We start from the raw sequence: 21,694 nt of genomic DNA, 5'->3' as shown, positions 1-21,694 counted from the left end.
ATGGTTGTATATATTGTTATAAAAGTAAGTTATTTCCGACAATTCGTTACAGTGTATCAAACAATCCTTAATATTTTGGCTACTACTGTAAATTTTGGTATATCGGATGTCCTGGTATATTTTGTTACCTTCTATATACCTAACGTATATTATGCGAGACGCTTTCTGTTAACTTTCTGGCGTCTGGAACTTATTTTCTTGTTTCAGCAATTATTTGTTCTATTAAGAATGTTAAGTGATATTTGGGTAACACAACTTCTTCGTCTTTTGTATAAACTGACTCACTGTGACTCAGAAAAGAGCGACATTGCAACACGTTTTTTAACAATAAACATATCATGTTTATTTCACAGTCACTACCAACAAACTTACAGTTTATTTCGGGTTTTCCAATAGTATATTCATAGTTTCTTGTTTTTTTTAATTTCGCGCAAAGTTACACGAGGGCTATCTGCTCTAGCCGTCCCTAATTTAGCAGTGTAAGACTAGAGGGAAGGCAGCTATTCATCACTACCCACTGCAAACGCTTGGGCTACTCTTTCACCAACGAATAGTGGGATTGACCGGCTGAAAGGACAAGCATGTTTGGTGTGACGGGGATTCGAACCCGCCACCCTCGGATTACTTGTCGCACGCCTTAACCCACCTAGCCATGCCGGGCCACCTAGTGTCTTCCAGGATCTCCAACAAGAAACGTACTGTTTAATCCAGAGTCTCCAACAACAAACTTACAATTTCTTGCAAGGTCTCCAATAACAGAAATACTTTATTCCAGCACCTCCAATAACAAATTTACAGTTTGTTTTTCTCCGAAGTCTCCAACAATAAACATGTAGACAATTTTATGATTTTTAACACAACAACGAACTTACAGTTTCTTATAGCTCATATAAAAATAAAGAATATTGAATAAAATATGAAAGCTGACAGAAAATCTCCACAAAATGTCTTTTGTACAAGTTTGAGAAATGGGAGAATTTATCAATATCAGATGTTGAAACGGTTGCCTTATAAGCACGTGGTCGTTCATGAGTAGGTTGTATAAGAAGGCTAGCGTGTGATGTAATAACATCAGTAAGATAACAAATCTTTTCACAAAATATCTTCCATGTTCAGCAAGACATCAAATTACGCACAAGCAGTCAGTCAGTTACGTCTGATCATTATCGTGGATCAGCTTGTAGTTGTCCACTGTATCTCTTACCCTGTAACTGTTAGTGATTCGCGTGACATGTATTAAACTCATAAAATTGATATGTTTATCAGTTCTTATGATAAGTGTTTTTATAACTAATTTTCAAACCAAAGCCTCAAAGTGCTGCAGTATTACATTCAAAACAGTAACATACAAACATGACCACGAAGTAATTATAGTGTAACATTAGTAAGTATCGTAATAATGTTACTAAATTACCAAAAAGCGTTTAATGTCAGAGTTAAGTTCGAAAGTTTTCATGACAAAACTACTTACTGCAATTTTCTTCTTTAAACCGATAACTCTAAGAAACTTTTTATAACTTATATATATATAACCCACTTAAACTCAAGACTTCGTGTTTTCCATCACAATGGAGACAGTTTTACTTGAGGTGTAATGTTTAAGTAGATTGATTTGACAGCTAATAAATCAAGTATGTTAATAACCCAACTAGTCCAGATAGTTACATCAAGATAGGTGTAAGTTTAATATATTTAATATTTAACAGCATTACAATTAAGTTTTATTTTAATTTAACAACACATACTTAGTTGTTATACTGTATGTAGGTTAAGCAAGTGATATTAAGACCCTTTTGGAGTCTCGCCACATCATTACAATTCATGTCACACGTTGGGCCATGTTCTGTCTGACAACTAACGTTCTTTACAATAACCTCAAACGTAGTTCCATTTTAAAAGGTTCCGACGTAAGAAATTCGTGTCCTAAACACATGCTTCTTTCCCGCACACTTTCCTTAAGCTGTCTAGTGTAAGAGAACGTTATTTTTTCTGTAGAGAAAAATCTTCTTGAGTATATTTCGCACTGTTCTCTGGCACACTCAAACGTCTTTTAACATTAACTTTGTGTTAATGGAGTTCCATTTGTTAGAATACACAGCAGTTACGATGGTTGAGATAGAACTTATAGTAAATCGTTTTATGGATTCTCCTAGTGCCTCAGATTGATGCACGTTCCATTTTTCTGGTCTGAACACATCTTTAGAACCTGAGCATCTGACTATTTTGCATTACAAATAGATGTCAAAAGCCTTTACCAGAACGGCTAACTATCAACAGCATCACATTAACTACGAAACGTCAATCAATGTCAAAGTGCATCTTTGCCCATAAAATTGGAAAGTTTACCTTTTCACTGTTTTTTTTTTATTATTATTAGAACATAGTCCAAGCTCTAAGAGATTTCGTTTTAATAATAGTAGGTGTCAAATAATCGGTATCTGTTAACAATATGGCCAGTGTAGCATATTATTCATCATACACTAAGTTATCTTAATGTTTGTTTGCTTGTTTTCGAATTTCGCGCAAAACGACATGAGAGCTATCTGCGCTAGCCGATTTTAATTTAGCAGTTTAAAACTAGAGAGAAGGCAGCTACTCATCACCACCCACCGCCAACTCTTGGGCTACTCTTTTACCAACGAATTGTGGGATTAATCGTCACATTATAACGCCCCCACGGCTGAAAGGGCGATAATGTTTAGTGCGACGGCGATTCGAACCCGCGATCCTCACATTACGAGTCGAACGCCTTAACCCACCTGGCCATGCCAGGCCATTTACGAGGTATTATCTGTTATCCTAACATGATAGAAAAGACACGATAAGTTAACTTCTCGACTAAAACTTTAATTGTGAAGGTGTTCATGATAGTATGGAAATTTGCACCATAAATATACACAAAGAGGGACTTAATCTAGACTTATAGATACCATATCGACACTAAGTCTAGACATATAGACACTAAATCTAGACTTATAGACACCATATCGACACTAAGTCTAGACATATCGACACTAAATCTAGACTTATAGACACCATATCGACACTAAGTCTAGACATATAGACACAAATTCTAGACTTATAGACACCATATCGACACTAAGTCTAGACATATCGACACTAAATCTATACTTATAGACACCATATCGACACTAAATCTAGACTTATAGACACCATATCGACACTAAGTCTAGACATATCGACACTAAATCTAGACATATAGACATTAAATCTAGACTTATCGACACAAAATCTAGACTTATAGACACCATATCGACACTAAGTCTAGACATATAGACACTAAATCTAGACTTATAGACACCATATCGACACTAAGTCTAGACATATAGACACAAAATCTAGACTTATAGACACCATATCGACACTAAGTCTAGACATATAGACACTAAATCTAGACTTATAGACACCATATCGACACTAAGTCTAGACATATAGACACAAAATCTAGACTTATAGACACCATATCGACACTAAGTCTAGACATATCGACACTAAATCTAGACTTATAGACACCATATCGACACTAAATCTAGACATATAGACACTATATCTAGACTTATCGACACCAAATCTAGACTTATAGACACCATATCGACACTAAGTCTAGACATATAGACACTAAATCTAGACTTATAGACACCATATCGACACTAAGTTTAGACATATAGACACTAAATCTAGACTTATAGACACCATATCGACACTAAGTCTAGACATATAGACACTAAATCTAGACTTATAGACACCATATCGACACTAAATCTAGACATATAGACACCATATCGACACTAAATCTAGACTTATAGACACCATATCGACACTAAGTCTAGACATATAGACACTAAATCTAAGTGTTAGACAGTTGGAAGAACTCTCCAACGAAAGGTATTTAACTAAAAAAAATTGCGAAAACAATATAAAATGTTGTACAACTTGAGAACAAATAAATGGATTGAGGAAGCATTCATAAGTTAGTTGTTAGCCTTTTAAAACTGCTACCACATATAACTTTCACTCATTTGGTTTTGAGTTCTATTGAAAGGGGATATAAATATAAAATATATTTCCATCCTCTTGTCTGACTACCGATGAACAAAGTTTGTAGAAGTGTTTTGTAACTTAGAAAGTACCCAAAGACGTCTGGAAATTCGTAAGCGCTGAAGAGTGCTTACTTACTAAGTTGGAGTGGTTATCTTTGTTTCTGGAACAGAAATTCTTGGGTGAAAACATGTACCCTCCTTGCTTCTTGTGGTGCACGAGTTAAAGTTTATGAAAAAATGCTTATTTGTCTTCCCTCAGTTTCTCAGCAGGAACACAATATTCATTTCTCTGGTTTTTACTTCTTATTTGTAGTTAATATTTTTGGCTCTTCGCCTTGCGAATTTTATACGGCGTGTGTACCCATCCACTTAGTTATCTTTAATTTTTACCTCAAACTTGTAAAAAAAAAACTTTTATCAAATAAAATCTCTTGTTCCCCACATCCACATAATTTGATTTTATTGGGGGTCTCAAGCGTAGCACACAAACAGCATGCGGTAAGGTTGCGATCTATATGATAACGCTAGAAAGACAAACTGAACGATTTAAAGATCAAGAGATATTGTTGTTAACAGAACAAGGTTTGGTCGTGTAAAGCCCTCACGGCTTAAGATTGACCGGAAAATCGAAGACAACTTTGAAATCGATTCTTTTGTTTTTTACTTTATCGTTGAGAGGTTTATACCAGTCCTGACACTAAGTTGGGCCTCAGGTTTAGTATTTTTATAAACGCTTTATTAGGTTATCCAGTTTAACACTTTGTTAAGTTTAGTACTAATAATTCTACATGTAAAATGTAACAAATGGTATATTTTTACGAAGAGATAATTACTTTACGTTAGGCAGGATTTTAATAATTGAAATATTAGTTTCACTAACTCTAATGTTTTTGAAGTTTTGATTATTGTAGGCTTAGAAAAGGATAGGCCATTGTCTGATTTACAATAACTTACATAATTAACCATCTATTTTAACAATGAGCACATTGTAGTCTGTTGGAGCTGCTATCTATAGATTTAACATGTATATGATCGAAGGGGCTTCTTCCCCATTTCTTTCATGAACCAGACGCTCATATTGAGAACTGATTGAAAGTTTGTAAGTCTTCGTTAGTTTTAAAAGAGATAGGCCTAGTTTCATTAACTTTAATTGTCAAAGGAGACAAAAGTGTAGCTCTAAATTCTATTGGTGTGTATGATTTCACGCCTCTTTATGTTCTAATCATCTGATTGAAAGAGTTTGTTTTTTTCTTTCCACCGAGACCGCTGAAGAATCCATTCATCGAAATGTTGCATACTTTGATCTTATATCATTTACTGATCTCAGAATAGACTCTTGAATATTCTGCCAGACATAAAATTATACTTGATTTTGTTTGTTTGTTTTGGAATTTCGCACAAAGCTACTCGAGGGCTATCTGTGCTAGCCGTCCCTAATTTAGCAGTGTAAGACCAGAGGGAAGGCAGCTAGTAATCACCACCCACCGCCACCTCTTGGGCTACTCTTTTACCAACGAATAGTGGGATTGACCGTCACATTATAACGCCCCCACGGCTGATAGGGCGAGCATGTTTGGCGCGACCGGGATGCGAATCCGCTACCCTCAGATTACGAGTCGCACGCCTTAACACGCTTGGCCATGCCGGGCCATTATACTTGATGGCTTTGCACTATTCCATAGTCTGAAATTACCTATGAACAAACCAATATAATTCCTGTGTACGTATTTCCTAGTTCGAATCTGTTTTAACAAATGTAAACTGTTCTTATGAGGGGCGCTCATCCCTCTGTGATAAAAGTTATGTTAACTTTATGTGAAGCGAATTAAAGCTTAGCGATTGCCTCTTTACAGTATAACAGTAATAGAAGTTAGGCATAGTTCGATAATGTATATACCAATGAAAATAAAACTCTAGATGTTGTTGGTTGAGTAAAATATTACAACTCATAACTTGATGATAGAATATAGTTAGCACACAACTATTTACAATTATACGGTTGAATCAACAACAACAAACACTACACAACCAGAGCTGAATTAACTCGAAACGTACACATTGCTGTAAACTGAAAAACTTAAAAATACAATATTTTAATAGCAGTGAGAATCTACTTGCGTTTTCTGAAACCATTGATAAAAATACACTGCAGAACTAGATCTGTAAAACCACTACTTACACTTGGATACTTATTACATCAGTTATGCAACATTTTGATTACGTGAATACACGTGTACTTTCAAAGTACAAGTAATACAATACTTTGCATGAAATTGGATTTTTAATACACCTAGTTGTATGTGGATGACTGTTAGTGTAGCGAGAAACACAGTTTTATTTATTGTTAGATGGCCCGGCATGGCGAAATGGTTCATGTGCTCGACTCGTAATCTGAGGGTCGCTGGTTCGAATCCTCTTAACACCAAACATGTTGGCCCTTTCTGTCGTGGTGTCATTATAATGTTACAGTCAGTCCCACTATTTGTTGGTAAAAGAGTAGCGCAAGAGTTGGCGTAGGGTGGTGATGACTAGCTGCCTTCCCTCTAGTCTAGTACTGTTAAATAAGGGATGGTTAGCGCAGATAGTCCTTGTGTAACTTTGCGCGAAATTCTAAAACAAACACATTGATTTCTTCAAGCCAGTTCCCTTGACTGTAGTAGAAAGGGGCAGTGGGAAGGTCGTTAATCCATTCATTGGTGTCAGTAATTAAATGACGAGACATTTGGCTGTCTTAGGAGAGCACCCACATCTCTCCTAATTTCTAATCTTCTTATGTGAGACTAGCGAATTGGAGGTTAAGACTGATAGATGGTGTATCCCCACCGTGATGTGGGTCCTACTTCTTTAGTCACCTGCAAAACCTGGGATACATTTTGTAATCCCACCTTGTAGCTTGTACTATAAGGTTCTTTTTTCTTTCAAATGCACAGCGTATTAAAAAAAATTAATTTCTTGTTAATGTGTTTTGGTTTATGGTTTGAAAATTTTATGGTTATAATATATTTACGCAGTTTATTAGATAAGTCATATATAATGTTTCTGACTTTCATTAGGCAACAAATATTATTTTTGTAGACATGCTTACAGATGAATATTCAAATGCATCTAAATTACATTTACGTTATTTCTAATTGTTTATAGTTTATGTTAAGCTGTATAATTTTCTATTCTTCACGACCTTGTCTCCCCCCAGTGGTTCAGTGGTAAATCTTAAGCCTTACAATGCTAAAACTTGGTTTTCGATACTCGTGGTTGGCAATGCACAAATTTCCCAAATAAAAGAAGTCACTATCTTGATACCAAACCTTCCAGATGTGACATAAGATATTTCTAGAAAAGGACTGTGACAGATCTTCAACTCTTAGAAATATCTCAAACAATGTAGTTCAGTTGCTGACTTTCAAAATCAACTATCTCTGACCATTGACTGCAACTGTTACAAACATCCTGTGCAAAAAGGAACACACACAAAAAACATCGCTTGCTACTGGGAAAACAAAGAGCTACCAGAAAACCACGTGGCACGAGTTTAATTCTTTAGTAAATCGCAGTAGAGCGAACGGCTTTGCAAAATCATTCTCTTGCTTCGAGAAATTTATTTTACGTACAATGGTCTAGAGTCGTTTCGGACAGAGACGTTTAACGAGAAGTCAAGGGTTAAAGTCAAGACATCGACTGTACCAATTAAATACTGGATTTCGTTGACTAACTGCACAACATAAGACAGTCATCACAGACACACTGCAAAGCATCGATTCTTATGGTGCTTGTAACGTCTACACTCTATGGCAGATAAAAGAATAAATCGTTACGAGGGCTATTGGATATGTTGTCATTGCTCCCCTAGCAGGAAAGACAGCAGGATAATATGGCAAACTGAGGAATTCAGATGCTTCTGATTTGATTGTGTCGTCTTATGGCTTAAGCTAGCTTTAGCTAGTTTATCAATACAAAAGCTGTACTGTAATATGTTAAACAATTATCTACTTTGTTGTAGTTCAGTAATAAGTAATTATACTTGTTTAGCTTAATATTTTGCATTTTATTAGAAAATTCAAAACTGTGTTTTAATGTGCTTTCGTTAATATAAATAAAACAACGACCTATATCTCCCAGTGTTTCACCCATACAGCTTCGAGGGCGGAAATCGATAATATACAAGTTCGATAACACAGTTCAAACTAAATTATAACACTGTTATCAGTTAATGGAACATTGATGCACGTGTCTAAAAGGACCAAAACACATTGAAGTGATATCAACTGTTCTTGGATTCAAACTGTTGAAACAAACCGAACCAACAATGATGCACGTGTCTAAAAGGACCAAAACACATTGAAGTGATATCAACTGTTCTTGGATTCAAACTGTTGAAACAAACCGAACCAACAATGATGCACGTGTCTAAAAGGACCAAAACACATTGAAGTGATATCAACTGTTCTTGGATTCAAACTGTTGAAACAAACCGAACCAACAATGATGCACGTGTCTAAAAGGACCAAAACACATTGAAGTGATATCAACTGTCCTTGGATTCAAACTGTTGAAACAAACCGAACCAACATTGATGCACGTGTCTAAAAGGACCAAAACACATTGAAGTGATATCAACTGTTCTTGGATTCAAACTGTTGAAACAAACCGAACCAACAATGATGCACGTGTCTAAAGGACCAAAACACATTGAAGTGATATCAACTGTCCTTGGATTCAAACTGTTGAAACAAACCGAACCAACAATGATGCACGTGTCTAAAAGGACCAAAACACATTGAAGTGATATCAACTGTTCTTGAATTCAAACTGTTGAAACAAACCGAACCAACAATGATGCACGTGTCTAAAAGGACCAAAACACATTGAAGTGATATCAACTGTTCTTGGATTCAAACTGCTGAAACAAACCGAACCAACAATAATAACCAGCGTGTGTAAGTCAACAACTGAGTTATTAAAATCACAGGACAACACGCGTGGGAAACACGTCTTGATATCTATGTTTATAGATACTTGTATCCGTCAGTTTTATTATATCAGCACGCGCACACAGCAATGCCAAACATACGTTTTAACTGTTGTGAAAAAGGTATAGAGACTTTGTTGAATACCAAATAAATTACAATGTTAAAATTAGAATCAGTATTTAACAATATAGTCCAAGTTTATATCTGTTCCTTATTGGTGCAGTATACATGAAACGTAGTTTATTGCTTTGCCCTTGTTACAAATAAGGTTACATCAAAAGTTTCGTTTTCAGTTTGATTGTTGTTTACAATGTTGTTTCATTTCAAGTCACAACTTCGAAGTAAGGAAGAATATTTTTGAAATAGACACTACATTTCGATCATTTACATGGTCAATCTCAAATACACACGTTTTAACGGTTAGAATTGTTTTAATAATGAAATCAATATGCAACAATCTAATAATGTATTTAAGTTTTAAAACTGATAGTGGTTACTTATGCATATCAATTAGCGTGAATTGGCAAATCGTCTATTTATGGCTGAATGAAATAAAACACAAAAAAGGTGAACGCATATCAATCAGTGAAAAAATTTGCAAAGATATTTGCTTTAGATTAGGAATTTAAGGGGAAACACGATCAAACACATATTAAAGTGACTGGTTATTTGATAGTTGTGGGGTTGTGTAGTTTTATTAATAAGACGTAGGTTTTATTTATTCTGTTAATGTACGGTTTATGTTTTATTACTGTGGCATTCCGTTCAGTGAAACTATTGTTGTTTTGAATTTCGCGCAAAGCTACTTAAGGCCTATCCGCGCTAGTCATCAAGTTACGTCATGTTTCATTTATATAGCTATAACACATTAAATGGACGACTGTTACATTGTAATTTGTGGTATTTCCTGTTTAGGCGGGTTCCTTATAGAATTTTTTTAACATCTGTTTAATTTTTATTCCCGGGATAAAAACGTCTCAACGTGTTATGTTAAGGATATATTTATATACCAAGCTTTTTGTAAATTTATCATAGAGAAGTATGTTAATACTCTGTATATAGCAGAGTGCAAACAATTAAGTTTCATTTATCATAGAGAAGTATGTTAATACTCTGTATATAGCAGAGTGCAAGCAATTAAGTTTAATTTATCATAGAGAAGTATGTTAATGCTCTGTATATAGCACAGTGCAGGCAATTAAGTTTAATTTATCATAGAGAAGTATGTTAATGCTCTGTATATAGCAAAGTGCAAGCAATTAAGTTTCATTTATCATAGAGAAGTATGTTAATGCTCTGTATATAGCACAGTGCAAACAATTAAGTTTCATTTATCATAGAGAAGTATGTTAATACTCTGTATATAGCAGAGTGCAAACAATTAAGTTTCATTTATCATAGAGAAGTATGTTAATACTCTGTATATAGCAGAGTGCAAACAATTAAGTTTCATTTATCATAGAGAAGTATGTTAATACTCTGTATATAGCACAGTGCAAGCAATTAAGTTTCATTTATCATAAAGAAGTATGTTAATACTCTGTATATAGCAAAGTGCAAACAATTAAGTTTTATTTATCATAGAGAAGTACGTTAATACTCTGTATGTAGCAGAGTGCAAACAATTAAGTTTCATTTATCATAGAGAAGTATGTTAATACACTGTATATAGCACAGTGCAAACAATTAAGTTTCATTCATCATAGAGAAGTATGTTAATACTCTGTATATAGCAGAGTGCAAACAATTAAGTTTCATTTATCATAGAGAAGTATGTTAATACTCTGTATATGGCAGAGTGCAAACAATTAAGTTTCATTTATCATAAAGAAGTATGTTAATACTCTGTATATAGCAAAGTGCAAACAATTAAGTTTTATTTATCATAGAGAAGTATGTTAATACTCTGTATGTAGCAGAGTGCAAACAATTAAGTTTCATTTATCATAGAGAAGTATGTTAATACACTGTATATAGCACAGTGCAAACAATTAAGTTTCATTCATCATAGAGAAGTATGTTAATACTCTGTATATAGCAGAGTGCAAACAATTAAGTTTCATTTATCATACAGAAGTATGTTAATACTCTGTATATGACAGAGTGCAAACAATTAAGTTTCATTCATCATAGAGAAGTATGTTAATACTCTGTATATAGCAGAGTGCAAGCAATTAAGTTTCATTTATCATAAAGAAGTATGTTAATACTCTGTATATAGCAAAGTGCAAACAATTAAGTTTTATTTATCATAGAGAAGTATGTTAATACTCTGTATGTAGCAGAGTGCAAACAATTAAGTTTCATTTATCATATAGAAGTATGTTAATACTCTGTATATAGCAGAGTGCAAGCAATTAAGTTTAATTCATCATAGAGAAGTATGTTAATGCTCTGTATATAGCAAAGTGCAGGCAATTAAGTTTCATTTATCATAGAGAAGTATGTTAATACTCTGTATATGACAGAGTGCAAACAATTAAGTTTCATTCATCATAGAGAAGTATGTTAATACTCTGTATATAGCAGAGTGCAAGCAATTAAGTTTCATTCATCATAGAGAAGTATGTTAATACTCTGTATATGACAGAGTGCAAGCAATTAAGTTTCATTTGTTTCGAGGAAAGTATTTTTTTTTTGAGAACTCGTCGTTTTTTTTAAAAAAACAGGAAGACCTAACCAAACTGTTACAATAATTAACATAAAACAGGAAGACCTAACCAAACTGTTACAAGAATCAACATAAAAAAGGAAGACCTAACCAAACTGTTATTAGAATCAACATAAAACTGGAAGGCCTAACAAAACTGTTACAAAAATCAACATGAAACAGGAAGACCTAACCAAACTGTTACAAAAATCAAAATAAAACAGGAAGAACTAACCAAAGCTGTTACAAGAATCAAAATAAAATAGGAAGACCTAACCAAACTGTTACAATAATCAAAATAAAAAAGGAAGGCCTAACCAAACTGTTACAAGAATCAACATAAAACAGGAAGACCTAACCAAACTGTTTCAATAATTAACATAAAAGAGGAAGGGCAAACAAAACTGTTACAATAATTAACATAAAACAGGAAGAACAAACAAAACTGTTACAAAAATCAACATAAAACAGGAAGAGCAAACAAAACTGTTACAAGAATCAACATAAAACAGGAAGACCTAATAAAACTGTTACAAGAATCAACATAAAACAGGAAGAACTAACCAAACTGTTACAAGAATCATCATAAAACAGAAAGAGCAAACAAAACTGTTACAATACTCAACATAAATTAGGAAGAGCAAACAAAACTGGTACAAGAATCAACATAAAACAAGAAGACCTAACCAAACTGTTACAAGAATCAACATAAAACAGGAAGACCTAATAAAACTGTTACAAGAATCAACATAAAACAGGAAGACCTAACCAAACTGTTACAAGAATAAACATAAAACAGGAAGACCTAACCAAACTGTTTCAATAATTAACATAAAAGAGGAAGAGCAAACAAAACTGTTACAAGAATCAACATAAAACAAGAAGACCTAACCAAACTGTTTCAATAATTAACATAAAAGAGGAAGGGCAAACAAAACTGTTACAAGAATCAACATAAAAAAGGAAGACCTAACCAAACTGTTATTAGAATCAACATAAAACTGGAAGGCCTAACAAAACTGTTACAAAAATCAACATGAAACAGGAAGACCTAACCAAACTGTTACAAAAATCAACATGAAACAGGAAGACCTAACCAAACTGTTACAATAATCAACATCAAACAGAAAGACCTAACCAAACTGTTACAAGAATCAACATCAAACAGAAAGACCTAACCAAACTGTTACAATAATTAACATAAAACAGGAAGATCTGACCAAACTGTTACAATAATTAACATAAAACAGGAAGAGCAAACAAAACTGTTACAAAAATCAACATAAAACAAGAAGAGCAAACAAAACTGTTACAATAATCAACATAAAACAGGAAGACCTAACCAAACTGTTACAAGAATCAACATAAAACAGGAAGATCTAACCAAACTGTTACAAGAATCAACATAAAACAAGAAGACCTAACCAAACTGTTACAAGAATCAACATAAAACAGGAAGACCTAATAAAACTGTTACAAGAATCAACATAAAACAGGAAGAACTAACCAAACTGTTACAAGAATCGTCATAAAACAGAAAGAGCAAACAAAACTGTTACAATACTCAACATAAATTAGGAAGAGCAAACAAAACTGTTACAATAATCAACATAAAACAGGAAGACTTAACCAAAGTGTTACAATAATCAACATAAAACAGGAAGACCTAACCAAACTGTTACAATAATCAACATAAAACAGGAAGAGCTAACCAAACTGTTACATTAATTAACATAAAACAGGAAGAGCAAACAAAAGTGTTACAAGAATCAACATAAAACAAGAAGACCTAACCAAACTGTTACAAGAATCAACATAAAACAGGAAGACCTAATAAAACTGTTACAAGAATCAACATAAAACAGGAAGACCTAACCAAACTGTTACAATAATTAACATAAAACAGGAAGACCTAACCAAACTGTTACAAGAATCAACATAAAACAGGAAGACCTAACCAAACTGTTACAAGAATCATCATAAAACAGGAAGAGCAAACAAAACTGTTACAAGAATCAACATAAAACAAGAAGACCTAACCAAACTGTTACAAGAATCAACATAAAACAGGAAGACCTAATAAAACTGTTACAAGAATCAACATAAAACAGGAAGACCTAACCAAACTGTTACAAGAATCAACATAAAACAGGAAGACCTAACCAAACTGTTTCAATAATTAACATAAAAGAGGAAGAGCAAACAAAACTGTTACAAGAATCAACATAAAACAAGAAGACCTAACCAAACTGTTACAAGAATCAACATAAAACAGGAAGAGCAAACAAAACTGTTACAATAATCAACATAAAACAGGAAGAGTTAACCAAAGTGTTACAATAATCAACATAAAACAGGAAGATCTAACCAAACTGTTACAATAATCAACATAAAACAGGAAGAGCTAACAAAACTTACAATTAGCTGCATTTATTTGCTTTGAATAGAGAACCTCGTACTGTCTTCAGCTGCATAGCACAGAATAACATATACGATAGTCACTTCCATACACATTCCTGTATTTTCGTTAGATACATAAATGACATTTCTTTTGCGGATTTACTTGTCAAGATGAATGTACAACGTCCCTTCAACATGTAAGCAACTTAAACAAAGACGTACAAAACTACGTGATAAAATGTTTAAACGTTAACAGCACACGAATCCCAATATCGTACCACTGGCAATCATATGCAGAAAAAAAAACATACATTTGAAATTACGTAAACGATTTCTAAGCATGTAAGCCACCAGAAATTAGGCGCTCTCTCAGTACTTTACTAAGAAGAGGCAGTCTACTATTATAGGAGTTACAGACAACATTCAACAAGTTGAGAAACACAGATAAGACACATTTAATATCAGATTAAAAGAACATAAAATACCCTTCCCGAGACCATGAACATATGAGCAAAAATATTATCACAGACTTAAATAATAACGTGTCACTATAAGAAGCAAAACGAAATCTAAATTTTTATTTAATAAAATCAAAGAATCTTACAATTAACAAATACCCAAACACATCCACATGTGTTTCTGATCGTTAATTTCTCATATATTCCTAAGCCTATGCAAATATTTTGCTCAACATTTCCTCATATTCATATATTAACCTTTTTTTGTTTGCTTTATTATATTCAGCCATAAATAGATAATCTGTGAATTCACGCGAATTGATGTGCACGTGCATAAGTAACCACTATCAGTTCTGAAAGTTAAACACGTTATTAGATTGTTGAATGTTGATTTAAATATTAAATCTCCTTTACTGTTAAACTTAGATACTTCAAACATGATCGCACGAGCAATCGAAACACCATACCTGTTTTTAAAATATTTTTCCTTGCTGTAAAAGCTGTAACTAAAATAAAGTTATATCAGTTCTAACAAAAAATAAAACGCTTCTGAGAGAATAGAAAGACGGGTAAATTTAAAACATAATAAATAAAGGATATTGGAAAACGCTGTAGGTGAGTGCTACTTACTCGTATTTTAACAATAACAACAAAACTTTCGAATAAAAGCGAGCTTTTTCTTTCACACGTAGAGAACCTAAATCGACCAATAAGCTCAGCACATTGGTTTCCCTTTGATCATCTGACTGCATAAATAAACCAATAAACGCTTCCCATTGGATATTCTTTCAAAACTCTTGCCGCAGATTGCAGACCTCTGCACGTGGTTTCTATCGATTTTTAGTATTGTTGAGTTTAATACCCTAAGGAGATCAATATATAAATGACAGAATTTTGTATGTTTATTTCAGCTTCGAAATTATTTTAATACCTTTTGTAATGTGCTTTTGATGTTAAAATCAGAAAAAGCAAAGTTTTTACTTATTACAAAGATATATAATGGATTAAACCTATTTCTCATTTAAGAAATTAAAGTGCAATTTCCTCACGTTTTTGTAGGATCAGATTATTTACAGTAGGTGTCTGTGACTTGTTGGCGCTAAATTTCAACAATAAACAGACGTCACACAATCCACATTGGTGTAAAATACGATATTCAAAACAAGTTAAATATGTTTACAAGAGTTCGTTACATTATTGGTAACCACAGCTGTATCCAGAGCTTCAAACAACTGTATCCTTTTTCGTCGAAGCTCACATTGTCGGGTTCAGTTACTTTAGAACACCCTTATACAAGATAAATTATTCATTCTTCTTTCCTCTATTATCACAATACTATCAATAACGAAGTCACTGTTTTGTATGGTTAAACAGACAACCACACAGTCTGACTTCACTTTTACTTTCAGTAACTTACTTTCTATATACATGCGTATTTATAACACGCGACAAAAAATCTAAAGATATCCTAGCTCTGTAGTAACAATAATATTACATATAGCGAGAAAAACTTAGAAAGTTCGAGTAAGGTAATGTCAACAACGTTACAAAGACGATTAAACTGCATACACATCGACGACTCGAAAGGAATTACGTAACGAAACTTCTCACAACTATCGCATTCAAAATAGTTAAATCATTGTTACGTAAGCTAAATAATCACCCTCAAACTGAGAAGTCTTGTTCAGATAACAAAGGTCTCACATATACATACGATACCCACTATGTTTCTTAGATGGATGTGCACATTATTTCTAGCATATCCTTCCACTTCTGATGCACTACTTTCTCTAAGATTAAATAACATTATCGGTCAAATAACACACTCTGAACTACATGCTTCTTGGGTAAATAAGATTACTTCAGTTGTTATTACTGCTTGTTTGAAAATTTCTCTTTAGTAAACCACGTAATATAAATCATGTTTATGTAATGATAATAACACTATGTAACACAAATTTTGTTCCTGGATAGTTTGTGTTATTTCTTAATTGCTTATGTTGTAAAAGTACAGAAAATGTCCATTATTCCCTTCAAACTTTGTTTTTGTGACCTGGATAATGAAATTTAGAAATTAAACTATTTTTTATGTAAAAACTGTCAAATTTGCACATTTTCATTTGCATAAGGTCTGAATAAAACAAAATATGAATCAAGATTTACATGTATTTATACTAAAGTTATACAAAAATGAACAAAAATGTTTAGAAGTGAGTAGTTTTTCGAGACTTGCGACTGTAATGTAAATCACTTTCACGTATCAGCCCCCAAATATAGTCTCCCATCATGTTTTCGTTATACGCTCCCAGGTCACAAAAGCAAAGTTTGAAGAGAAAAATAAGTCTTTTCTATTTACTTTAGGCATAAGCAATTGGGAAATAACACTTTCTGCTCAGGAACAAGAAAAAGTAAAAATTTTGTTACATAGTGTTATGGTAAACAGATCAGCCAACGTTTTTTTAACAGTCTCCTGAAGCGGTTTGAATGAGATGTTACTGGATATTTTATTTCTCCTATAATAATTTCTTGTCTTAATGTTAATTTTTCAGACAATCTTGGGTACTACTACCTTATTAAAAACATTTTTCTAATCTATTTTTGCGCCAATCTGCTTGTGGTTACAAAGTTTCGTTGGTTACAATGTCATTACAACGTAATTTGTTTAATAACGGTTAAAAACATCCAGCTACACACACCGTAACTACTTCAAGTACTCCATTTAAATTATCATTACTGAACCTTATGAGTTTTACATAAGAATATTAGTTATTTCTGTAACAGGTTAAAAAGTTATACCATACGACACGTAGATTCAATTGTTAGTACAACAATGACGGATTTAGGCAAGGGATAGCTAGCCCCCCATTATTATATTGTTTAAAAACATGTTATATTTTTGAAAATGTGTTGTTGAATTATAATCAAATGTATTTAAATAATTGTCATTAAATAACACATTTTGAAAAGGTAACATAAGTTTTTTTTTTAAATTATGTAAAAAGAAGTGGCTAGCCACGCTATCCATCTCTCTCCCCTATAAATCCACCACTGTATAAACAAGTCGTTAATTAAAAGTTTTCCGCGCTGCTAATCAGATTTTTACCTTTTCGTTTCATATCAACGTGTTTCATGACATCTTCTGACAACTGTGAAATTATATGTATCCTTCTAAGTGATTAGCATGACTGCTCATTCTTTCACCAGAGTAGCAAGGTCATGTCTAATTTAATCATAGATTGTAGCTTATGGAACCATGTACAAACCTTCAAAGATAGGAAAAAGTGCTGGCCCTGAAATAAGATATCTTTTGTTAGTTATATTTTGAAACGTTTCTCTGAATTGGCTATCTATAACTAACCAGTATTTTAAAAGTTCCTGCATGTTTGGCCCGACATGGCCAGGTGTATAAGACATTCGACTCGTAACCTGAGGGTCGCGGGTTCGAATTCTCGTCACACCCAACATGCTCGCTCTTTCAACCGTGGGGGCGTTACAACGTGACCGTTAATCCCACTATTCGTTGGTAAAAGAGTAGCCCAAGAGTTGGCGGTGGGTGGTAATGACTAGCTGACTTCCCTTTAGTCTTACACTGATAAATTAAGGACTGATAGCGCAGATAGCCCTCGTGTAGCTTTGCGCAAAATTGAAAAAAAAAAACCAACCAAATCCTGTATGTTTACCAGGATCGCCTCGAACTTATTTTATCGAATATTTTACCTGTTGAGAGCATAAAATTAAAATGAAAGTTTAAACAAAGAAAATTAAAATGTCACGTGTTACGAGTGACCTACACGTAAAGTTACAAGTTTGCAAGGTCTTGTATGGTTTAAAATCACGTTCTACTTTTACAAATTGCTAGTAAACGAGAGGGTATCTATAGTATCTAAACAATTCATCACACAATTTATATATGTTATATGTATAGCATTACTGAAGTCTAAGATATGATTTACACTAGTCGTGTGTGTTTTCTTATAACAAAGCCACTTCGGGCTACCTGCTGAGCCCACTGTACACGATTTGTAATTTTTGTTGCTAGAACTTCATGTAGACGGCTTCTGTATAGGTAGTATAGATACAATAAATGTTTCCAAGCGAAATTCAGGTCGATTCTAGCAATAGTTAGAACAAGGGGAATATTTAAAAAAATAAAAGAATCTAAGTATATGAATAATTTTAAGTTATTCCACATGCTTCATGAAAGGTCAAATATCATTTAGGCAAGTAGCGTAAAAAATACAAACGATCTTCAAATACGCTAGGAATCCCACTGTCACTTGCTAAAGAAGATATTTACCTAATATCGGGATCCATAGATCACCATTTATCTGAACACACACAGTTTACTACCACGAGTGCAAAATGTGACTTAACCTTTATTTACTGGGTCAACAGTCTAATCCTTTCAATCTGTAGCTGTTAAAACCAGATTTCTTTTTTCTTTTAGACCAAGAGTTAATGTCATTACTATCACATGGTGTCAAAAACTGATACTATATATTGACCAGTGATACGTTTTTTCACAACGCTGTTTAACACATGACTCATTATATTCACCTTATTGAACGAAATATATCCAATCACACGTTCGTGACTTCTATAAAATTATATTCAAACGATTGTTTAAGTATGAGATTTGAAGACCAATGTTTTGTTTCCCTTCGTTCATTATTTATTTATTTTTTGTATTTCTTACGGCAGGCATTCCTTCTTCTCAAGTTTCATCTACTGTGAAGTCAGAGGTTCACCATCGGCAGAACAAGCAAGAAGGTAAACTCTTTTTGTATAATCTTACTAGTTCCACGATGTTAGTGTTATGACAACTCTTGTGAGATGTGGAACTGTCACATCTTTTAGTTATTTTATTTTGACAGAATTTTGTTTCAAGCTTTGAACTAGATAAGCGTTTTAAGGCTTCCATTATCATAAATAATACCACGGTATGACATGGGTAAATCTAAGGACTTGAAACGCAAAAACCCGGGGTTCGGATCCCCGTGATGGAACAGCAGATAAGCCGAACGTGGCTTTGCTATAAAGCACGCAAACTAAACTGAATACGTTACGGTAGTTTGAACCATTAGTTTTGTAAGTGAAACTTTTTTATAGCATTTATTGTTTGATATTGTGCTAGAGAGCACGTGGTCCACATTCACAGGGCGCCATAATTAAAATTTAATGTCTGTATAAATATTTTCTTTTATTCTTAATTATCAATCCGAATTTAATGTATTTAATCACGACACGAACGTTATTTGACTGATTAATTACGTGTTCTAATGCAAACTATTTGATCAGTTCCGGATCTGTTTTCGAAGAATCCTAGTGAAAGGGTTTTCGCAAAATATCCATGTTTACTAAAAGGTTTGGTGGAAAGTTTTGTCTTTGTGCAAACCTCTGTGCCAATTAAAAGTTGGTGAGTCCAGTAGTTTAGGGAAACTCCCCCAAGGAGAGAGAGTTGTGCGAAATTATACGTTTGTACAAACGTCAGGACCGAGACGATTCTTTGTCATTTAGAAGTGTGGCGACCAGCGGTTTCAGAAGAACCTCGTGGCACACGCAGACACACAAGTACAGAATCTTTTCACACAGATAAGTTCCAGATACATGAATGCGTAATAACATCTTTGAGAATTAATTCGTTTGAAAAAGGTTTCACTCGAGTCATAAACATAGTAAAGTTTGAACCAAGTTGTTCACTTGGCAGGGCATGACATCGTACTTATTGTTCGTCATATGCAGCACCCTACAACCAGGATATGTTATCTAATATCGTACACAGCACACTAGAACTAGGATATGTTGTCTAATATAGTACACAGCACACTAGAACCAAAATATGTTATCTAATATAGTACACAGTACACTAGAACCAGGATATGTTGTCCAATATAGTACACAGCACACTAGAACCAAGATATGTTATCTAATATAGTACACAACACCCTACAACCAGGATATAATATAGTACACAGCACCCTACAACCAGGATATGTTATCTAATATAGTACACAGTACACGAGAACCAAAATATGTTGTCTAATATAGTACACAGTACACTAGAACCAAGATATGTTATCTAATATAGTACACAGCACACTAGAACCAGGATATGTTGTCTAATATAGTACACAGCACACTAGAACCAGGATATGTTGTCTAATATAGTACACAGTACACCAGAACCAGGATATGTTGTCTAATATAGTACACAGCACACTAGAACCAAGATATGTTATCTAATATAGTACACAACACCCTACAACCAAGATATGTTATCTAATATAGTACACAACACCCTACAACCAGGATATAATATAGTACACAGCACCCTACAACCAGGATATGTTATCTAATATAGTACACAGTACACGAGAACCAAAATATGTTGTCTAATATAGTACACAGTACACTAGAACCAAGATATGTTATCTAATATAGTACACAGCACACTAGAACTAGGATATGTTGTCTAATATAGTACACAGTACACTAGAACCAAAATATGTTGTCTAATATAGTACAAAGCACACTAGAACCAGGATATGTTGTCTAATATAGTACACAGCACACTAGAACTAGGATATGTTGTCTAATATAGTACACAGTACACTAGAACCAAAATATGTTGTCTAATATAGTACAAAGCACACTAGAACCAGGATATGTTGTCTAATATAGTACACAGTACACTAGAACCAGGATATGTTATCTAATATAGTACACAGCACAATAGAACCAGGATATGTTGTCTAATATAGTACACAGTACACAGTACACAGAACCATGATATGTTGTCTAATATAGTAGACAGCACACTACAACCAGGATATGTTGTCTAATATAGTACACAGCACCCTAAAACCAGGATATGTTATCTAATATAGTACACAGCACACTACAACCAGGATATGTTGTCTAATATAGTACACAGCACCCTAAAACCAGGATATGTTATCTAATATAGTACACAGCACATTAGAACCAGGATATCTTGTCTAATATAGTTCATAATTTACACAGCCCACTAGAACCAGGATATACTGTCTAATATAGTACATAACTTACACAGCGCACTAGAACCAGGATATGTTTTCTAATATAGTACACTTCACATTACAACCAGGATATGTTGTCTAATATAGTACACAGCACATT

At 33.7% G+C, this 21,694-nt stretch overlaps 1 protein-coding gene across 3 annotated transcripts in view; it reads left to right on the top strand.

Annotated features, from left to right (window-relative positions):
* LOC143249877 (lachesin-like) overlaps window positions 1–21,694 on the top strand; it is a 275,716-nt gene that overhangs the window by 228,805 nt on the left and 25,217 nt on the right. For all 3 annotated transcript variants that reach the window (XM_076500466.1, XM_076500467.1, XM_076500464.1), the window contains exon 7: window positions 19,238–19,306. In XM_076500466.1, the coding sequence (XP_076356581.1) occupies window positions 19,238–19,306 (69 nt within the window). The remainder of the gene's footprint in view (window positions 1–19,237; window positions 19,307–21,694) is intronic.

The sequence above is a fragment of the Tachypleus tridentatus genome, chromosome 4, assembly GCF_004210375.1.
Source record: "Tachypleus tridentatus isolate NWPU-2018 chromosome 4, ASM421037v1, whole genome shotgun sequence".
NCBI lineage: Eukaryota > Metazoa > Arthropoda > Merostomata > Xiphosura > Limulidae > Tachypleus > Tachypleus tridentatus.
This window is presented reverse-complemented; position numbering and strand designations above follow the sequence as displayed.